This window comes from Centroberyx affinis, unplaced genomic scaffold, assembly GCF_046629955.1.
Source record: "Centroberyx affinis isolate AG114_WGS23_722 - 3 ecotype Tasmania unplaced genomic scaffold, CSIRO-AGI_Caff_v1 ptg001928l_1, whole genome shotgun sequence".
Taxonomy (NCBI): Eukaryota; Metazoa; Chordata; class Actinopteri; order Beryciformes; family Berycidae; genus Centroberyx; species Centroberyx affinis.
In genome coordinates, this window is record NW_027280290.1 from 88,322 (window position 1) to 103,318 (window position 14,997).

A 14,997-nucleotide genomic window follows, 5' to 3' on the forward strand; every position below is an offset into this window, starting at 1 on the left:
TCATTCAGGTTCAACGACTCACCTCCCTGAGGGAAGAACTGGGAGTAAATGGTCTTAAAGGTTTCCTCATTCACCACACCACTCGGACACTCCTGGGATACAAATGCAAATGGATAAACTCATCAGTTCCCAACTAGCATTAAATACAGACCATAAAGGACTATATGGAATGGGAACTTCAGCACTAGCCAGACTAACACTGCTCTTAACTCTCATGATGCTTGTGCCGGATTATTGGGGTTATGTTTTGATTTGCAGCCTACCCCAGCCTCCCAACCATCTCTCTCGTCTCATCCCTCTCTTCCACAGCCAGACCTACATTTTTGAAGCCCCTGTAGAGGACTTGCAGCTCCTTCTTGGTGAACTTAGTCTGCTCCTGCAGCTTGTCCATGCTTTCGGGGCGATGGCACACGGTGGACAACTCAAAGTCATCTTCCACGCTGTCTGTGTGAGGAAGAGACCGGTGTTAGCATTTATCATCACCACACCCACACCGATCACCAAGTCTGCCACGGCCTGGCACATTTATTTTAATGAATCAATCAAACTGATATCGAGTTCATCATACGTTATGGATATCATACCTAACACAAATTCATCATAGATATTCTACCAGCAACCTTTATGGAAAATCATGTTTATACTTAGTCGAATCAAAAGATGAGCGAATCAAATCTTCTGTATATGACTGTGAAGTTGTTCAAGCAATTCCCACAGCTCTTTGTTCAGGTATAGGATACATCACTTCATACAATACATTAGCAGAGAGTCTTTGTCTGAAAACCCCAAGAAAAAGAGAGCAACCAGTAGAAGCAGTTATCACAACAGCATCACACAATACAAAAGGAAAACAAATCTTTTAATAAGTATGGAAACATGATTTTAGCATTGGTAAAAATGGTCAAGTAGAGACATTCTCAGCGGTGCGGTGACATTGTCATTAATAGACAGCCAACTCCTCATCCCTTTCTCATTCCAACCAATTCCATAAATACTCTTTTCTACTTATTCACAATTATCTTCCACTCATAGCATATCTACATACATGTAAGTACTCAGTCCTCTACAACCTTCTTCTTTTGACCTCACTTTTACCCCTATCAGCCTGGAGCCAGGTACCACAGTACATCACACACACACACACACACACACACACACACACGCACACACGCACACACTTTCCATGGCCCAAGGGAACAATATACTCTTCACTCACCAAACACACAAACATTGTGTGGACCATTAGCCACAATAAAGTAGTAGTGCCAGTGTGTGTTTGTGTTTGTGGGTGTGAGTGTGGCTCTATTTGTTTCTGTATGTGAGCTTGTGTGGACACTGAATCCTTCAGTGCCTGTGTGTGTGTGCTCGTGTGTGTACATGAGTGCATGCACACACACATCTGTATGCATTTGTTGGATTTGTTATCCCTGAAGAGGCTGGGCACATGGGGGGGACGGGGGATGTATAGAGAGTGAAGAAGCACTTGCTTTGACTGATTGAGGGTGCAGCCGAGGGCTTGCAGCACGGCAGCAGCTTGAGGAATCGCTGCTTTATGGTTTTTTTGCTTTGGCTGTTGGAAGGATTACCTGCAATCACCAACCATAGCACAGAGGTTAGACACACACACCGCGCACACAACAATTCTCTTGTTATACACACACACACATACATACACGCATGCACACAAAAGCAAAAACACACATACACACACACATGCAACAGACAGATACAACAGACTGAATCATGCCATCTAGTCAAACTGGTAGTAGCCTGCTGACCTGGCTTAGGGATGGGAGACCACGAGTAGCAGTTCAAACTGTAGATATCACAGCACAACAGCCGCACACTGAGACCCCTAGAAACACACAGTGTCCCCAATCAGACTGGATCTAATGTCACACCGCCACATTCAACCTAGTGTAGGAGACATGTGGGAAGCCAACGGAATGAGTCAAGTCAAAAAACAGCAATAGGTTTCATTCACAATCATCTTAAACAGGACTTCATTTTACTTGAAAGATGAATCTAATTTGCCAGATGAATGGTGTACTGCTAGATCCACTGCTGATCCAAATGTAGACCACTTCAACCAGAACCCAGTGCGTCTACCTCACATACCACCATACCACCATATCACCATATCACCATACCACACATACCACCATACCACATATACCACCTTACCACCATACCACCAGCGTGTCTCTTGGCAGTAGAGACCGTCACATGATGATTGCTTTGCCCATCTCACTGGATAAAAATCTCTCAACAGCACTATATGCAAAGCAGACAGAGGAAGAACACACAGACTTACTCTTGCCTCTGCGTCTCCATGGTAACAATCCCTTCACCCCCTTTAGCAGGACCCCAGCGGTCTGAGGAATGAAGGCCATGATGCTGGACTGGAAGGACCAATACAACCACAGTACCTCCAGTGCCTATCTAGCTCTCTTTCTGGTCCTGTGTTTCAACCTGCAGTCCCTTCCCTCCGCTCCCTGGAGCCTCTCTCTCTCAGGAACTGTGGTCCTGACCTGCGGGACTGGCGTCACTTGGAGACGGACCAGGCACAGCACGTCGCTCAACGGGCATCAGATTAAAACATCCGGCCACCTAGCACAGGCCCAGCCCTCTGCCCCAGGATGTGTGTGTGTGTGTGTGTGTGTGTGTAAGTACCTTATCTTTTCCCATATGGACCTTTGACAGTACAGGGATACAGTAATGTTAAATCCAATAACAGTAAAAGGTACTACATCTACAAATTCATGTTTATTGTTATCAGGGTTGGGTAGTAATGAGATGTAACTAGATTCAATTTTGATACCTGCAAAAATAATGTATTCTGATTGCAGATACTTTAGAAATATGAGAGAAATATCCCTACTTCTGGGAATACTTTAAAGTGAAAGCAAGAAACTCAGAAGGCTATTTAAATAGTGGCAGGTGTCTTCATAAGAAAATTGGTGTTTGTTTGCAAACGTGAAATACATTTTTGTAATTTTTCACTTTTTTCTTATCTGTACCTTTATACCTTAAATATGGCAGTAATATTTAGTAAGTAATATCAAAGTAACTGAAAGTGATCAGAATACGTTACTGACTTTGTGTAACCCCTTGGATTATGTAACTGATTACAATTTTGATGAGGTAACTGTAATGGAATACATTTTTGAAGTAACCTGCCAAGCAGTGATTGTTATTGTGTTGCAGATGCAAAGCTTTTCTCTGGGTGGGAGCAGTCTAAATTTAATTTGTACTGATCGGCCCTAAAGCCGGGACACAGACAGGTAAAAAACCCTCATGATCTCTACCACCTCTGCATGGAATAGCCAGAAGAAAGAAAGACTGGTTACTCTTACTGAGTTTAAAATAGTTGTTAGGGCTATGAAAGATGAATCTACTAGAAATTGTCAACGTTTTGATGAAGACGACTGTTTTAGGACTGAGTCACTCTTTCTCTTCTCTCTGTCACACAGCCTTCTTGCTACATCTCTTTCTTTCTCCTCCCTCTGTCTCCCTCTCCTTTTCTTTGTCTGTGCTTTTTGTAGATTGTCCTTTACTGATTATGAAATGTGTTGATTGTTGTTATGTCTTTGAGGAAATGCGCTGCTGCTGCTGTCTTGGCCAGGTCTCTCTTGGAATAGAGATGTTTGATCTCAGTGGGATTAACCTGATTTTAACACATGCACGCACGTACACGCGCATGCGCACACACACACACACACACACACACACACACACACGCGCATGCACAAACCTTTATCTGTCTCTTTGAGGGTGTCTGTTATGTATCTGGGAAAACTTTTTCAGCTTATTATTAACATCATGGGTCCTTAAGGTTTAACCCAGGGTCAGAATTGGGTGAATTTGTGTCTCTCTGGGACCCAGATTGCAACAGAAATGCTGCTAGAGTCTATTTCTGTTCCATTTTAAGACAGTGGACAAAGATGCTGTCAGAGCTAAGATCTTGTCATGAAACTGGGCTCCAAGCTGAAGTTTCTTGGGTGAAATACTGGCTACCTACAGTAGAGCTCCCAACACAGCTGACACCCTCACACCCTTCTGTCTCCTATTCATCCCTATACCACCCAAAACTGAGAGGTAAACAACACACACTCACAGACATGTGTCAGCTCTATGTCTCTCATTGTCTCTCTCTCTCTGTGTCTCTCTATTGTCTTTCTGTCTGTCTCTCTCTCTCTAACACACACACACACTTGCATGTACATGCACATATACTCTTGCTTGCACACAAAGATTCAAAACTTTTAAAAATGAAGTTGACTTGCAGGGTTTTCCATACTGTGCCAGTGAGAGTGACTATTGTGACAGATATGTGACAGATGTGCAGCCTACAACATCATGATATGTATCTGCAGTCTCTCAGCTGCTGTTCGATTTATGGAACAATCACTGACTATGTCTCTCTGTCTTTCTGTCTCTCTCTCTGTGTCTCTCTATTGTCTTTCTGTCTCTCTCTAACACACACACACACACACACACACACACACACAAGGAACTAAATAAAGTCATACACACAGAACCACCTACTATCTGTCTGCCTGCTGTTTTACTTTCTGCAGTTAGAATCAGGAAAACACTTCATACAGAAGTTGCATATTAACAGCTGTGGCGTTGTTGAAAACAGTCATTTGTTGAGAACAGTCAGGTAGAGTACTGTGCTCCTTGCCATTGAAGCAATTTGTGATCAAGTTGTTCTACAACCTTTGAAGTTAAAATTGTTTTTTGAGTGGCAGTGACAATGAGACCATAAATCGTTTTAGTTTGGCCAGACAGAGTAGGCAGAAAGTCAAAACTGTCTATTCCTTCGCAGAGACAAAAACACCACACTCCCTGTTCTTCAACTATTGTACATTTACATTTAGCATCATTGGCATTTAACTGACACTCTTACCCAGAGCGCCCTATAGTGACTGTGCAGGCAGAGTTCAATACCTGGCTCATGGACACTTTGACAGGACATATTGTCAACTGTCAGGTGAAAACCTTCTATCTCCATAATGTCAACATTTCAGGCAGAAAAACAGCTTTGTTTTTAGATGATGATGATGCATTTTTGAGTTTATCCAATGGGGCTTGAACAAGTTTCATAAGCCCAAGGGGTCGGACAATTTTGTCTACCCATAGAAGAGCATGTAATCCTACAACTGAAGTGAAGACATAGAAATCATCAAAATTGTTGTGGGGATCCAACATGTGACCTTCCATCTACTACTACGGTCTACCACTAGGCCCTCCTGCCTCCTAGTGGTCAGAAAGATAGTATTGCAATAGTAGAAAACTACATTAAGCAGTTTCAGAGTTGAGATATGAAGCCTGGGACCTTTGCTGAGTGTCATTCTTCTCTCCCATTTTCCCTCTCTCTCTCTCTCTCTCTCTCTCTCTCTCTCTCTCTCTCTACTGTTCACCATCAAATGAAGCAAAAATGCCCAAAAAGACCTTTAAAAAAATAACAAATCATGGTACTTTTTAAAGATGGGAAGGTAACTTAACTCCATGGTTGTATATTGAATATATTGAAGGATGAATGATGAATTTCAGAGGATGACTTTTCCCAAATGGATATTTAAAGTAGTGTTCTGGAAATAAAGTATTCATGCAACTTCTGTTCTTAATAGGTTTTGAATCTAATTTGTGTCACAAATGCTGCAGAAGAATTGATTTTAAAGTGCTGCACAAATGTGCACATGAGGTATAAAGAGGTATAGCCACACTGTATAGACTGAAATATTTTGCTCTCTCTCTCTCTGACATACACACACTTAAGTGAGAACACACACACATGCGTATAGAACCATAAAGAGGTGTGACAAAGACGACAAGTGAAGGAATTAGGCCAACTTCTTTGTCAAGTATAACCTCATTATGCAATAAAGAGAAACACAAACACACAAGCATACACATACTCACACTTTGAGCTGAATGTTTCCCTGCTAACATATCCTCAATATATTCATCACTTCTTACCCAGTGCCTCTACCTGTCTTGCCTCTCTCTCTCTCTCTCTCTCTTCCTCTCTCTCTCTCTCTCTGTCTCTCTCTCTCTCTCTCTCTCTCTCTTACCTTCGGTGGAGAGGTCGATAAGTCCCAGAAAGTGCATCAGTTTGAGGGAGCTGCAGACCACCAGGAGGATGCCCACCGTCTGCAGCCCCTCCACCTCCCACTTTTCTTGGAAGAACAGATGCATCCTTGCCCCCTTTCCTCCCTCTCTTTCTGTCACCAAAAATCGTCCTCTGCACCCCCTCCCTGGGCAAACGAGTCCCCCCTTTCAGCTCAGTCCAACCTGGGAACCCGTGTAGCCCTCCGTCTCCGTCTCCTGCTCTCTCAGTCTCCCACTATACGCCGGTATTTGCCCATCCTAACTCCACACGGCTCCCCGTCCGGTTTCTCCACTGAAGGTAGATTGTTATTCTCCCTGCTTCTTCTTCTGCAGCAGTAAGTGTTTGGGAGCAGGACTGTCGACTTGCTGAGCCCCCACTGCCTCCTAGGCTGTCAAAGGTTGTTTAAGTTCCAGGTGAAGTCCGGAGGATGCTCTGTGTATCCTGGCAGGTTGATGGCAATTGTTTTCTTGCTCTCTCTGCTTTTTCAGCTATTGACTCTCAAACTCTCTCCACTCTCTGTCTCTCCTCCCTCTGTCTCTCTCCTTCCCTCCTTACCTCCGTCACTCTCCTGCTGTGTCCCTCCCTGTGCGTAATTGGGTCAGTGGCGGGACTGAGTGAAGGGAGAAGGGAAAGAGAAAGGGAGGAGAGAAAGGGGTGGAAGGGTACTACTGGTAGGTGAGGAGGGGAAATAGAGAGGGATGGAGGAGGGGGGTGGATACTGAAGACGGAGGAGAAGAATAAATCGGGAGATGAGATGGGAGGAGAGAAGGGAAAGGGAGTGGGGAGGGGTGTGTGAAAAAGAGGAAATGACAAGGACCAGGGGAATAGCAAGGAATGAAACAGAAAACGAATGGTGGGTGAAAAGAGGTTGTGGGGGAAAATGAAGGACAAAATTGGAAGGAGGAGAGAAACACAGACGGAGGGGAGGAGGGAGATTGTGACGAGAGAGAGAGAGCGGCGAACCATCTGACCCAGTGGTTACTGTGGACAAACTCACAGATGTGGCAATCTCCCTTGAGTGTGAAGTCAACACACGTGCACACGCACACTCACACGCATACACACACATACACACACACAAAATTTATGCCACAGGGTGAAAATCTGGCTGTAAAGTATGGCATTCCAGTGCAGGAGGGATGAGATAAATCGATGCCACAGCTGGCACACTGACATCCTACCACACAGCCACATTAGGTACAAAATTAAAGCAGATTTAAAAAAAAAAAAAAACACTGAAAAACTTAGTTTAAAAGAGATTTAGAAGACTGAAATTACAATGATGCATGTCTGGTTGCCACCTGAGGCTTTCTTTTACACTTGCCATGTGGAATATACTTAACTAAGGGATCACATCTAGGATTTATTTATACTGTAGGTTTGATTTCCCTCTTTCAAAAGTGCAGTGCAGTAAAATTGATTCTCAGCTAACACTTCACAAAAACTGTATCCATGAAACTGTGACAGGACACAAATGTGGGATTAAATATGACATGAAATGGAATTGTGAGAGTCTTGCTTCCATGATTCCCATTTCTGGTTGAAACATACCATTGGGGTGGGACATGATGTGAGGAGGGATCATTCAAAAGTGGACATGGAGGGACCTTAGAAAACATGGAAAGTGTGAAACCACTTCCATCACCCCTGTTATTGGAGCAGACAGTGGATGAAACCCTCTGAATGAGGAAGCCAAAAGGGTAGAGGGAGAGGAGGAATAATTTTGCCTCTCGTGTCACTTTGAAAGTTGTGTGAAGGGCAACAATGGGAAGGGCAACTGGTACACAGTGCAGCAACCACTAAAATGTGCTGTTTTCCAGCAAGGAAGTAATGGGGTTTTGAGATAAAAAAACAATTAAAATTATGTAAATATTTTGTAAAATATGTGCATGCATGCATGTGTGTGTATGTGTGTGTGTGTGTGTGTGTGTGTGTGACTGTGAGTCACACACAAAAAAAAAAGACTAGGAGAAAAGGGGGATGGGAAATGGGAGGCTGGGTGAGAGAGAGGTATTTGGAGGGCTCAGTCTGTCTGTCCTGTGATTAATGATTCTCAGACTCAAAACTAGACATGGTGCTATATCTGCCGGGCCTTGGAAAGTACACAGCTTAGAGCAGCCTGATGAAGCTCAACCAACACTTCATCAGAGACAGACTCACGCTCTTTGGTACGCAATTTGGACAACAAGCAATGATTTTGCGGCCACAGACTAAGTTGAAGTTCAAAGTCAGAGACTGGGTCCATGCCAGCCACTGTCATTTAATATGAGATGGTCAAAGTCGCAGTGGGGTGCTCCCAATACAGTAATGGAGACATATTTGAGCCTCTGATAGCACCATTACACTTTATTACAAGAAAGTCTTTATGATCTTGTAAGCTGAGATGGGGTTCAGACTTTCCCAGGAACAGGAGGTCTACAGATTAAGAGAGACTGGTCATTAAATGTGAAATACCTCACAGATGACAGAGATTTCTAATCTACAGTAGGTAATACACACAAATACAGTACCCTATATTGTATATGTATTTATGCGCATGATTAATTGAAGACGCTGCATAAATGCCTAAATACTGTGACATATTCAGGCCAGTAAATTCTCAAACACAGTTTGTTGGAGATTCAGATCAAGGATGAGGCATGCTGCTTGTGCCTATCTGTCATTATCTATTACGTAGAGCATGAGTATATCTGCCATACACTGCCACAGAAATGGAAGATCAATATATAGCCTACAATAATTGCAAATAAACGAAAATCCTTTCTATTTCTTTTCCCTCACACAGCACTATAATAACAGGAATATTGTAAGAGCACTAATCTTTGAACTTGCTTGTAATAATGTTGATATAAGAATTTCAGCTACTGGTGCACTCATTGTAAGTCACTCTGGATATGATCGTCAGATAAATGCAAACAAAAAGTGTCCTATATTGTTTCTACACAAATTTGATACCTTCTCCTTGTCTATCACATATACTGCAACCATGCAAATACTAAACACACCCACACACACACACACACCCAAACGCACATCAAGCTCTTCACATGACAGCTGTCACTTCAATGCTAATCAGATATGAGCTCTGTGCAGTCTGTGTCCAACAGAGCGAGAGAGATGCTCCATTTGCTTGCAATTCCAGTGTGTGTGTGTGTGTGTGTGTGTGTGTGTGTGTGTGTGTGTATGTGATATAATTAGATGGCCGATGGTGAGCAAACACACAGCCTTTCAGACTGGCTTCTTCTTCCCCTTGACCTCTACTCATGACCCGAGAAGGTCTTCTGTGGGCAGCGAGGCTCCTAGAGGGCAAGAAATCACAGACAAACCCCAGGAAACCAGAAGCTATTTCAGCCTAACCTGTTTACGCCTAAGGGTCCAAGAGGAAGAAACGTCTGTAATCCATCCCAAGGGACACTCTGGTCTTAATATAGTAATGGACATTCACATGCCTCTGAGCTAATTTAAGGTAGATGTTGACGACCCCCCCCCCCCATCCCCCTACACACACACACACATGCAGACTGTAATAAAGTGTTAAGTTAATCAGTCTTAGTTGATTAGACTCTGTGAGGGATATTTTGCCTGAAGCCAGACACACCGAATAATTGAAATACCTCCAGATTTAGACGTCTACCTGAGCAATTATTCCTCTCAAAACTGATTAAAATGTCTAAGAGGGAGTGTGTGTGTGTGTGTGTGTGTGTGTGTGTGTGTGTGTGCATGTGTGTGTGCAGAGAAGTAGACACAGAGGAGGTCATTGACAAATGGTGCTCAAAATTGGCTAGTGTGTTTCCAATTAGATAAGTGAAAGAAGAGATCCATTTGCATAGATCATTAGCTTTTGAGGATATTTTTAATACTGGGATGTGGGACGAAAACAGATTCATTGTACTGAGGCAGAGTCCTTTCAGCATAAACTACAGAGGGTTGCTAATGAACATTACGTTTTCTTTAGAGAGCGCACACAATCAGGTGAGATGGAGGGATCAGATGGTTTTCTCTCTTGAGGGAACCAGAAGGAATCAATTACTTTCCGACGTGCGCACCACCTCCATCTACTGTATACTGGAAGATGAGTGGAAACCCTGGTATACTGGAATATGCTCGCTGTATTTGGCCATGGCTTGGATTTGATTACCTGTTAATGTGACAGCTTAAGAGGGTGTAGAGGTGAATACTCAGAGGGTTGGATGGGACAAGCAGTGCCACTCCATTAATCAATGACCGTGACCCAAGAGCATACAGTAATTCATTCTACTGGTTACTCCCCCCCTCTGTTGGACTGGAATGAAAACCTCTGACTTTCCCACCTGCATATTCCTGCAGTTCATTTCTGTACCTGAAGAGGGCAGTGCAAGGTAAGACAAAGAGGATTAGCAGTAACCTCTGTATTCAACAGTCTAGCTCACCTCTAGCTATTCTCTCTCTTCTCTTTGTTATTGTCCTTCATTTAAATTCAGCTCCAGAGACGAACAGTGGGAGGGTAATGAAAGATCAGCAGTCATTAACAAACTCCAACACACACACACACACACACACACACACACACACACACGAAAAAAACACACACACATGACTGAAAGAGAAGTCGAGTAACACTAATGGTTGTCATTATGATAATGTTTCAGAGCAAAACTATGGTAGACCACATAACATTAAAGCTATTATATCTTGAACCTTCGTATCGGGCACTCAGTGTGTTCCAGGACGCCGTCTGTGTTTGTGTGTTGTGTGAAGCAGTCAATCTAAATCGTGTTTGCATCACTCTGGACAATTCTCCAAGCTTATTTCCATCCCGATACAATCATAAACACTCTGGTCTGCTGTTTTCTGCCTGGAGCCAAACCAGGTAAACATCCTGAACCGGTCAATAGTACAGAGAACACCTGAAGCCTGGCTTGCAGCTAATAAGGTTTGAATCTCAGCTCTCCAAAGATTTGTTTTCAGCTCCTGAAAGATTTGTTTCTGGAAAGACTACAACAACAAATCTTAAGGGGAATATTACTGTCACGGCGTCTATATTATTTAGAAAACCAACATAATTTCCTGCCAAAAAACACATTAGTATATTAAATCAAGACAAAGTGAAATATTGAAGTGAACTAAGAGCAAAACTCAACCATAGGCAGTACAGGACAAATATGCCAAAACTTTATTGAGTCATGAATGAAAATCAAAATGGCACTTAAATCAATGGCAGAATGACATCAGCCTGTAGCATTCATTTGTAGTTGTAAAACAGGGTGAATAATAGCCACTGTCTGCGCAACATAAATGTTTTATCCCTGTGAATCTCGCTGCAAGGCTTGTAAGCCCTTGTTAATATGAGTCTGTGAGAGACAGATGGAGAAAAAGAGAAAGAGAAAAAGAGCTAGAGTGAGAGAGGCTGTGTTATTATGCAGCGTAGTTCCAACCAACAAGCCAGACACAGAAATGAAGCAGTTCTTTTCTCACTTTTTCATTCAGCGTCTAGAGTGGGTGGCTGGGAACTCCAGTGGGTGTAAACATCAACGCTGGGCTGTTCATTTCATTTTCAGGTTTGATTTTCACAGTAAGTATTCACAGAGTCATCGCTGGCTTAAGGCCGCTCAGAGTGAGCCTGTGGGCCAGATTTATCCCTCCACAAAACTGTGTTTGGCTGGCTCCCCTCGGTCTCCCAGAGGATGCCAGAATATTCTGTTTGCTCTATTTTCATGTCATTTCATTTAAGGAGTGATTTAGAAATAGCTTACGTGTTACAAGGCAAATTAATAAACACCATGGTGACATAAGAAGGTTATGCCTACTTGTTGCATTTCTCTTTTTTAAGATTATTTTTTTGGGTATTTCTGCTTTATTGGACAGTTGCAGTAGAGCAGCGATTCTCAAACTTTTCCATATCAAGGACCCCTAATTTAGTCCACAGTAGCACCACGGACCCCCATTTGATGAGATTTTGTCTCTTGGACCCAAATCTGAGAATATGTTTTTTTGTTAGATATGATTTTGTCCAGAATTCCATAACTATCTGTACTGTAGGTAGAGAGATAACAGAGAAACTATGATCAAAACAGTCATTCATCTACATTCTCTAATTATGTTAACTTCTTGTAAATGAAATAATGCTGAAGCGTATCAATTTGCTGGGGACCCCCAGGAACCCCCTCAAGGACCCCTGGTGGTCCCCAGACCCCACATTGAGAACCACTGCAGTAGAGAGAGACAGGAAAGACAGGGCAGAAAGGGGATGATGTGCAGCAAAGGGCACGGGCCGGTTTCAAACCTGTGCTGCTGTGATTAGGACTTTGCTTTAATGGTACATGCTCTACTGGCTAAGCTACTGGGGCGCCCCTACTTGTAGGATTCCTCAACACAAAATTACAAAGTTGAACCCATTCTAGCCATTGGCCCTCTGTGTTAAACAGATTGGGCAACCATATTTTAAAAGATCTAACTCCTACAGAAAATATTGCAGTGAAGTGCATGTCCTTTCACATGAAGGGCTGAAGCCATGTGGGAACAGTAGCTGGTGTTACTTAGCAACTTGCAGGACGCCTCTGAGCCAAACCCAGCAAATTATCTCACAGTATGAAGGAGCAATTAATAAACAAGAATAAACAAGAATAAACCCAGCCTGCTGCCACCCCCCACCTCGCACCTCATACACACACACACACACACACACACACACACACACACACCAGTATTACATGTGAAGGGAGAGAAGACATGGAGGGAGGGGGAGAGGAAGCGGCTGTATGACCAGCAACAGTAACAGATGGGAGAGAAAAGAAAGGATGGAATGAAACGGTGAGTCAGAGTCAGACAGGAGGCTGAGGGGTGGTACTGTAAATCAGTCAAACTCTAATAAGTTAGCCAGGGAGATTTTCAAGGTCAGGTCTGCGTGTGTGTGTGTGTGTGTGTGTGTGTGTGCGGGTGTGTGCGTGAATTCATTAGCTCATTCTCTCAATGTTATCATCTTTCTGCAGACGCGTGTCAGAAGAAGAGCGGCGGAACGTCAACAACTTCTGTTCTTTTATCCACAGGAGCACAGAGCACCTGCCATACAAATACACAAATACACACACACACGCACACACACACTTGACTATTATAATCAAATGGAGAGGAGGAGAGCCAGAGAAAAAAAAAGACACAGAGAGACCGAAGAGGAGAGAGAGAGAGAGAGAGAGAGAGAGAGAGAGAGGGTTGTGTATTAAATATCCTCTGTCTGATCCTCCTGTGTCCCATGCTCTCATCTCCTAGCTGGCTAGGCATCAGAGGGGCAGAGAGAGAGTGAGAGAGAGAGAGAGAGAAAGAGAGAGAGAGAGAGAGAGAGAGAGAGAGAGAGAGAGAGACAGAGGGAGAGAGAGAGAGAGAGAGAAGAGAGAGAGACTCTGACAAGGACAACAAGGACAGTCTCCACACACTGCAGGGAAAGAGTTTTATTACAGCTTATAAAGTTTACCGTGTCCATGGACAACCAGGAAACTTGTTGCCCCATTTCAAACCACTGATACAAGTTCTACTATTGATATAACTCTCGCTCTTCTACTGCCCTTCTTTCAACTTTCCCCAACAAAATAGAATCATGACACCTGGATTGCTATTTAATAACTCTGACAATATTAAATATGCTTTTTCCTGTCCTAAGGTGTTGAGACCGAGACCAAGGCCAAAGCAAAGTGACTGATACAGAATGACATCAAATATGATGGCTATATGTTCTCTGGCGCCTATAGAGAGATATGTTGTGTGAAGCAATGCAGCTCACTCTAAACTGACTACACGCACACACACACACACACACACACACACACACACACTCCATTCTCCATTAGCTAGCCTATCTATCAAAGGGCTGTTACAATGAGGGTAGATGGACGTGTGCCTCTGTGTGTGTGCCTGTGTGTGTGCGTGGACACAAATGGGTCCTTCTGACCGCTAAGCAATTTACCTGCACTTATCCCTCTTCCTCATCCTGTCTCGTTCCCTTTCTTCCCTCCCCTCCCTTCTCACAGCAAACATGGCCAAATATCCTCTTAAGCAGAAAAAGAGTTGCTGAGCCTTATTGTATATAGCAGAAGGATACTGGTCCATGATGGAGCTAACACTTCAGTGCCATGGAGCCATTATGTTCACCAATCGCACTTCCATTACCACTACTACTATTACCTACATCACAGCCATTACCATCACTGAGAGCACGCTCACACAAACGCACACGCACACACACACACACACACACAGTTCATCCACACTTACAGTCTTCAGTAAATCTAAATTGCTCATTCAAGGTGATGCCTTTTATTTAAACGTCCAATCCATAATTACATTATGCTGCCCTCCAAGATACTCTTGGCCCACTACTAGCTTTCTTTACATATTGATTTATTTGACTGTAGAGATTTTTTATTTTTATCTTTACAGAGAAAATGACTGTCTAGGTAAAGCTTATGGTCTGACAGTATCAGTATGTGAGAGCTAAGCATGAGTTTCATGTGCGTTTTCAAATTTGTTTAAATTTGTTGAGTGTTAATGGTAGCATAAGAGACTTGTATTTTGAGTTATGATCATCTAAGGAGATTCTAAAATGCTCATATTTCAATGACCACTGAAACTGTTCAAGAACACATGTGAACACAGTATTTAGATGGTCAAGTCCAGTTTGTATTTTTAAAGAGAATAGGTCGTCCATCCAGAATGTTTTCAGATAGCATCAAATAAAAGTTGAGGGTAGAAAATAAAAGATTTGAGCCTATGTTGTTACTTTGTTTTTTTCATTTCAAGACCACAGACCTGCATTTGATAAGACTGTGCTCCAAGGACCCCAATCTGATTTTAGTTATGATTTAGCACAGAACTGAATAACTATCTATACTCATACAGTAAAGAGGTGG

General features: G+C 43.0%; 1 protein-coding gene across 9 annotated transcripts in view; it reads right to left on the reverse strand.

The window, feature by feature from the left end:
* The window catches only part of cutc (cutC copper transporter homolog (E. coli)), a 97,140-nt gene that overhangs the window by 11,554 nt on the left and 70,589 nt on the right, over nt 1–14,997 (reverse strand). For 4 of the 9 annotated variants that reach the window (XM_071530416.1, XM_071530424.1, XM_071530423.1 and 1 more), the window contains exons 2-3: nt 320–444; nt 23–92 (exon numbers count right to left, since the gene is read on the reverse strand). In XM_071530416.1, coding sequence (XP_071386517.1) covers nt 23–92; nt 320–444 — 195 coding nt within the window. Of the gene's footprint in view, nt 1–22; nt 93–151; nt 161–307; nt 466–1,409; nt 1,587–3,799; nt 3,808–14,997 lie in introns of all 9 variants that reach the window. The other 5 variants (XM_071530422.1, XM_071530425.1, XM_071530419.1 and 2 more) reach the window with 5 other exon arrangements.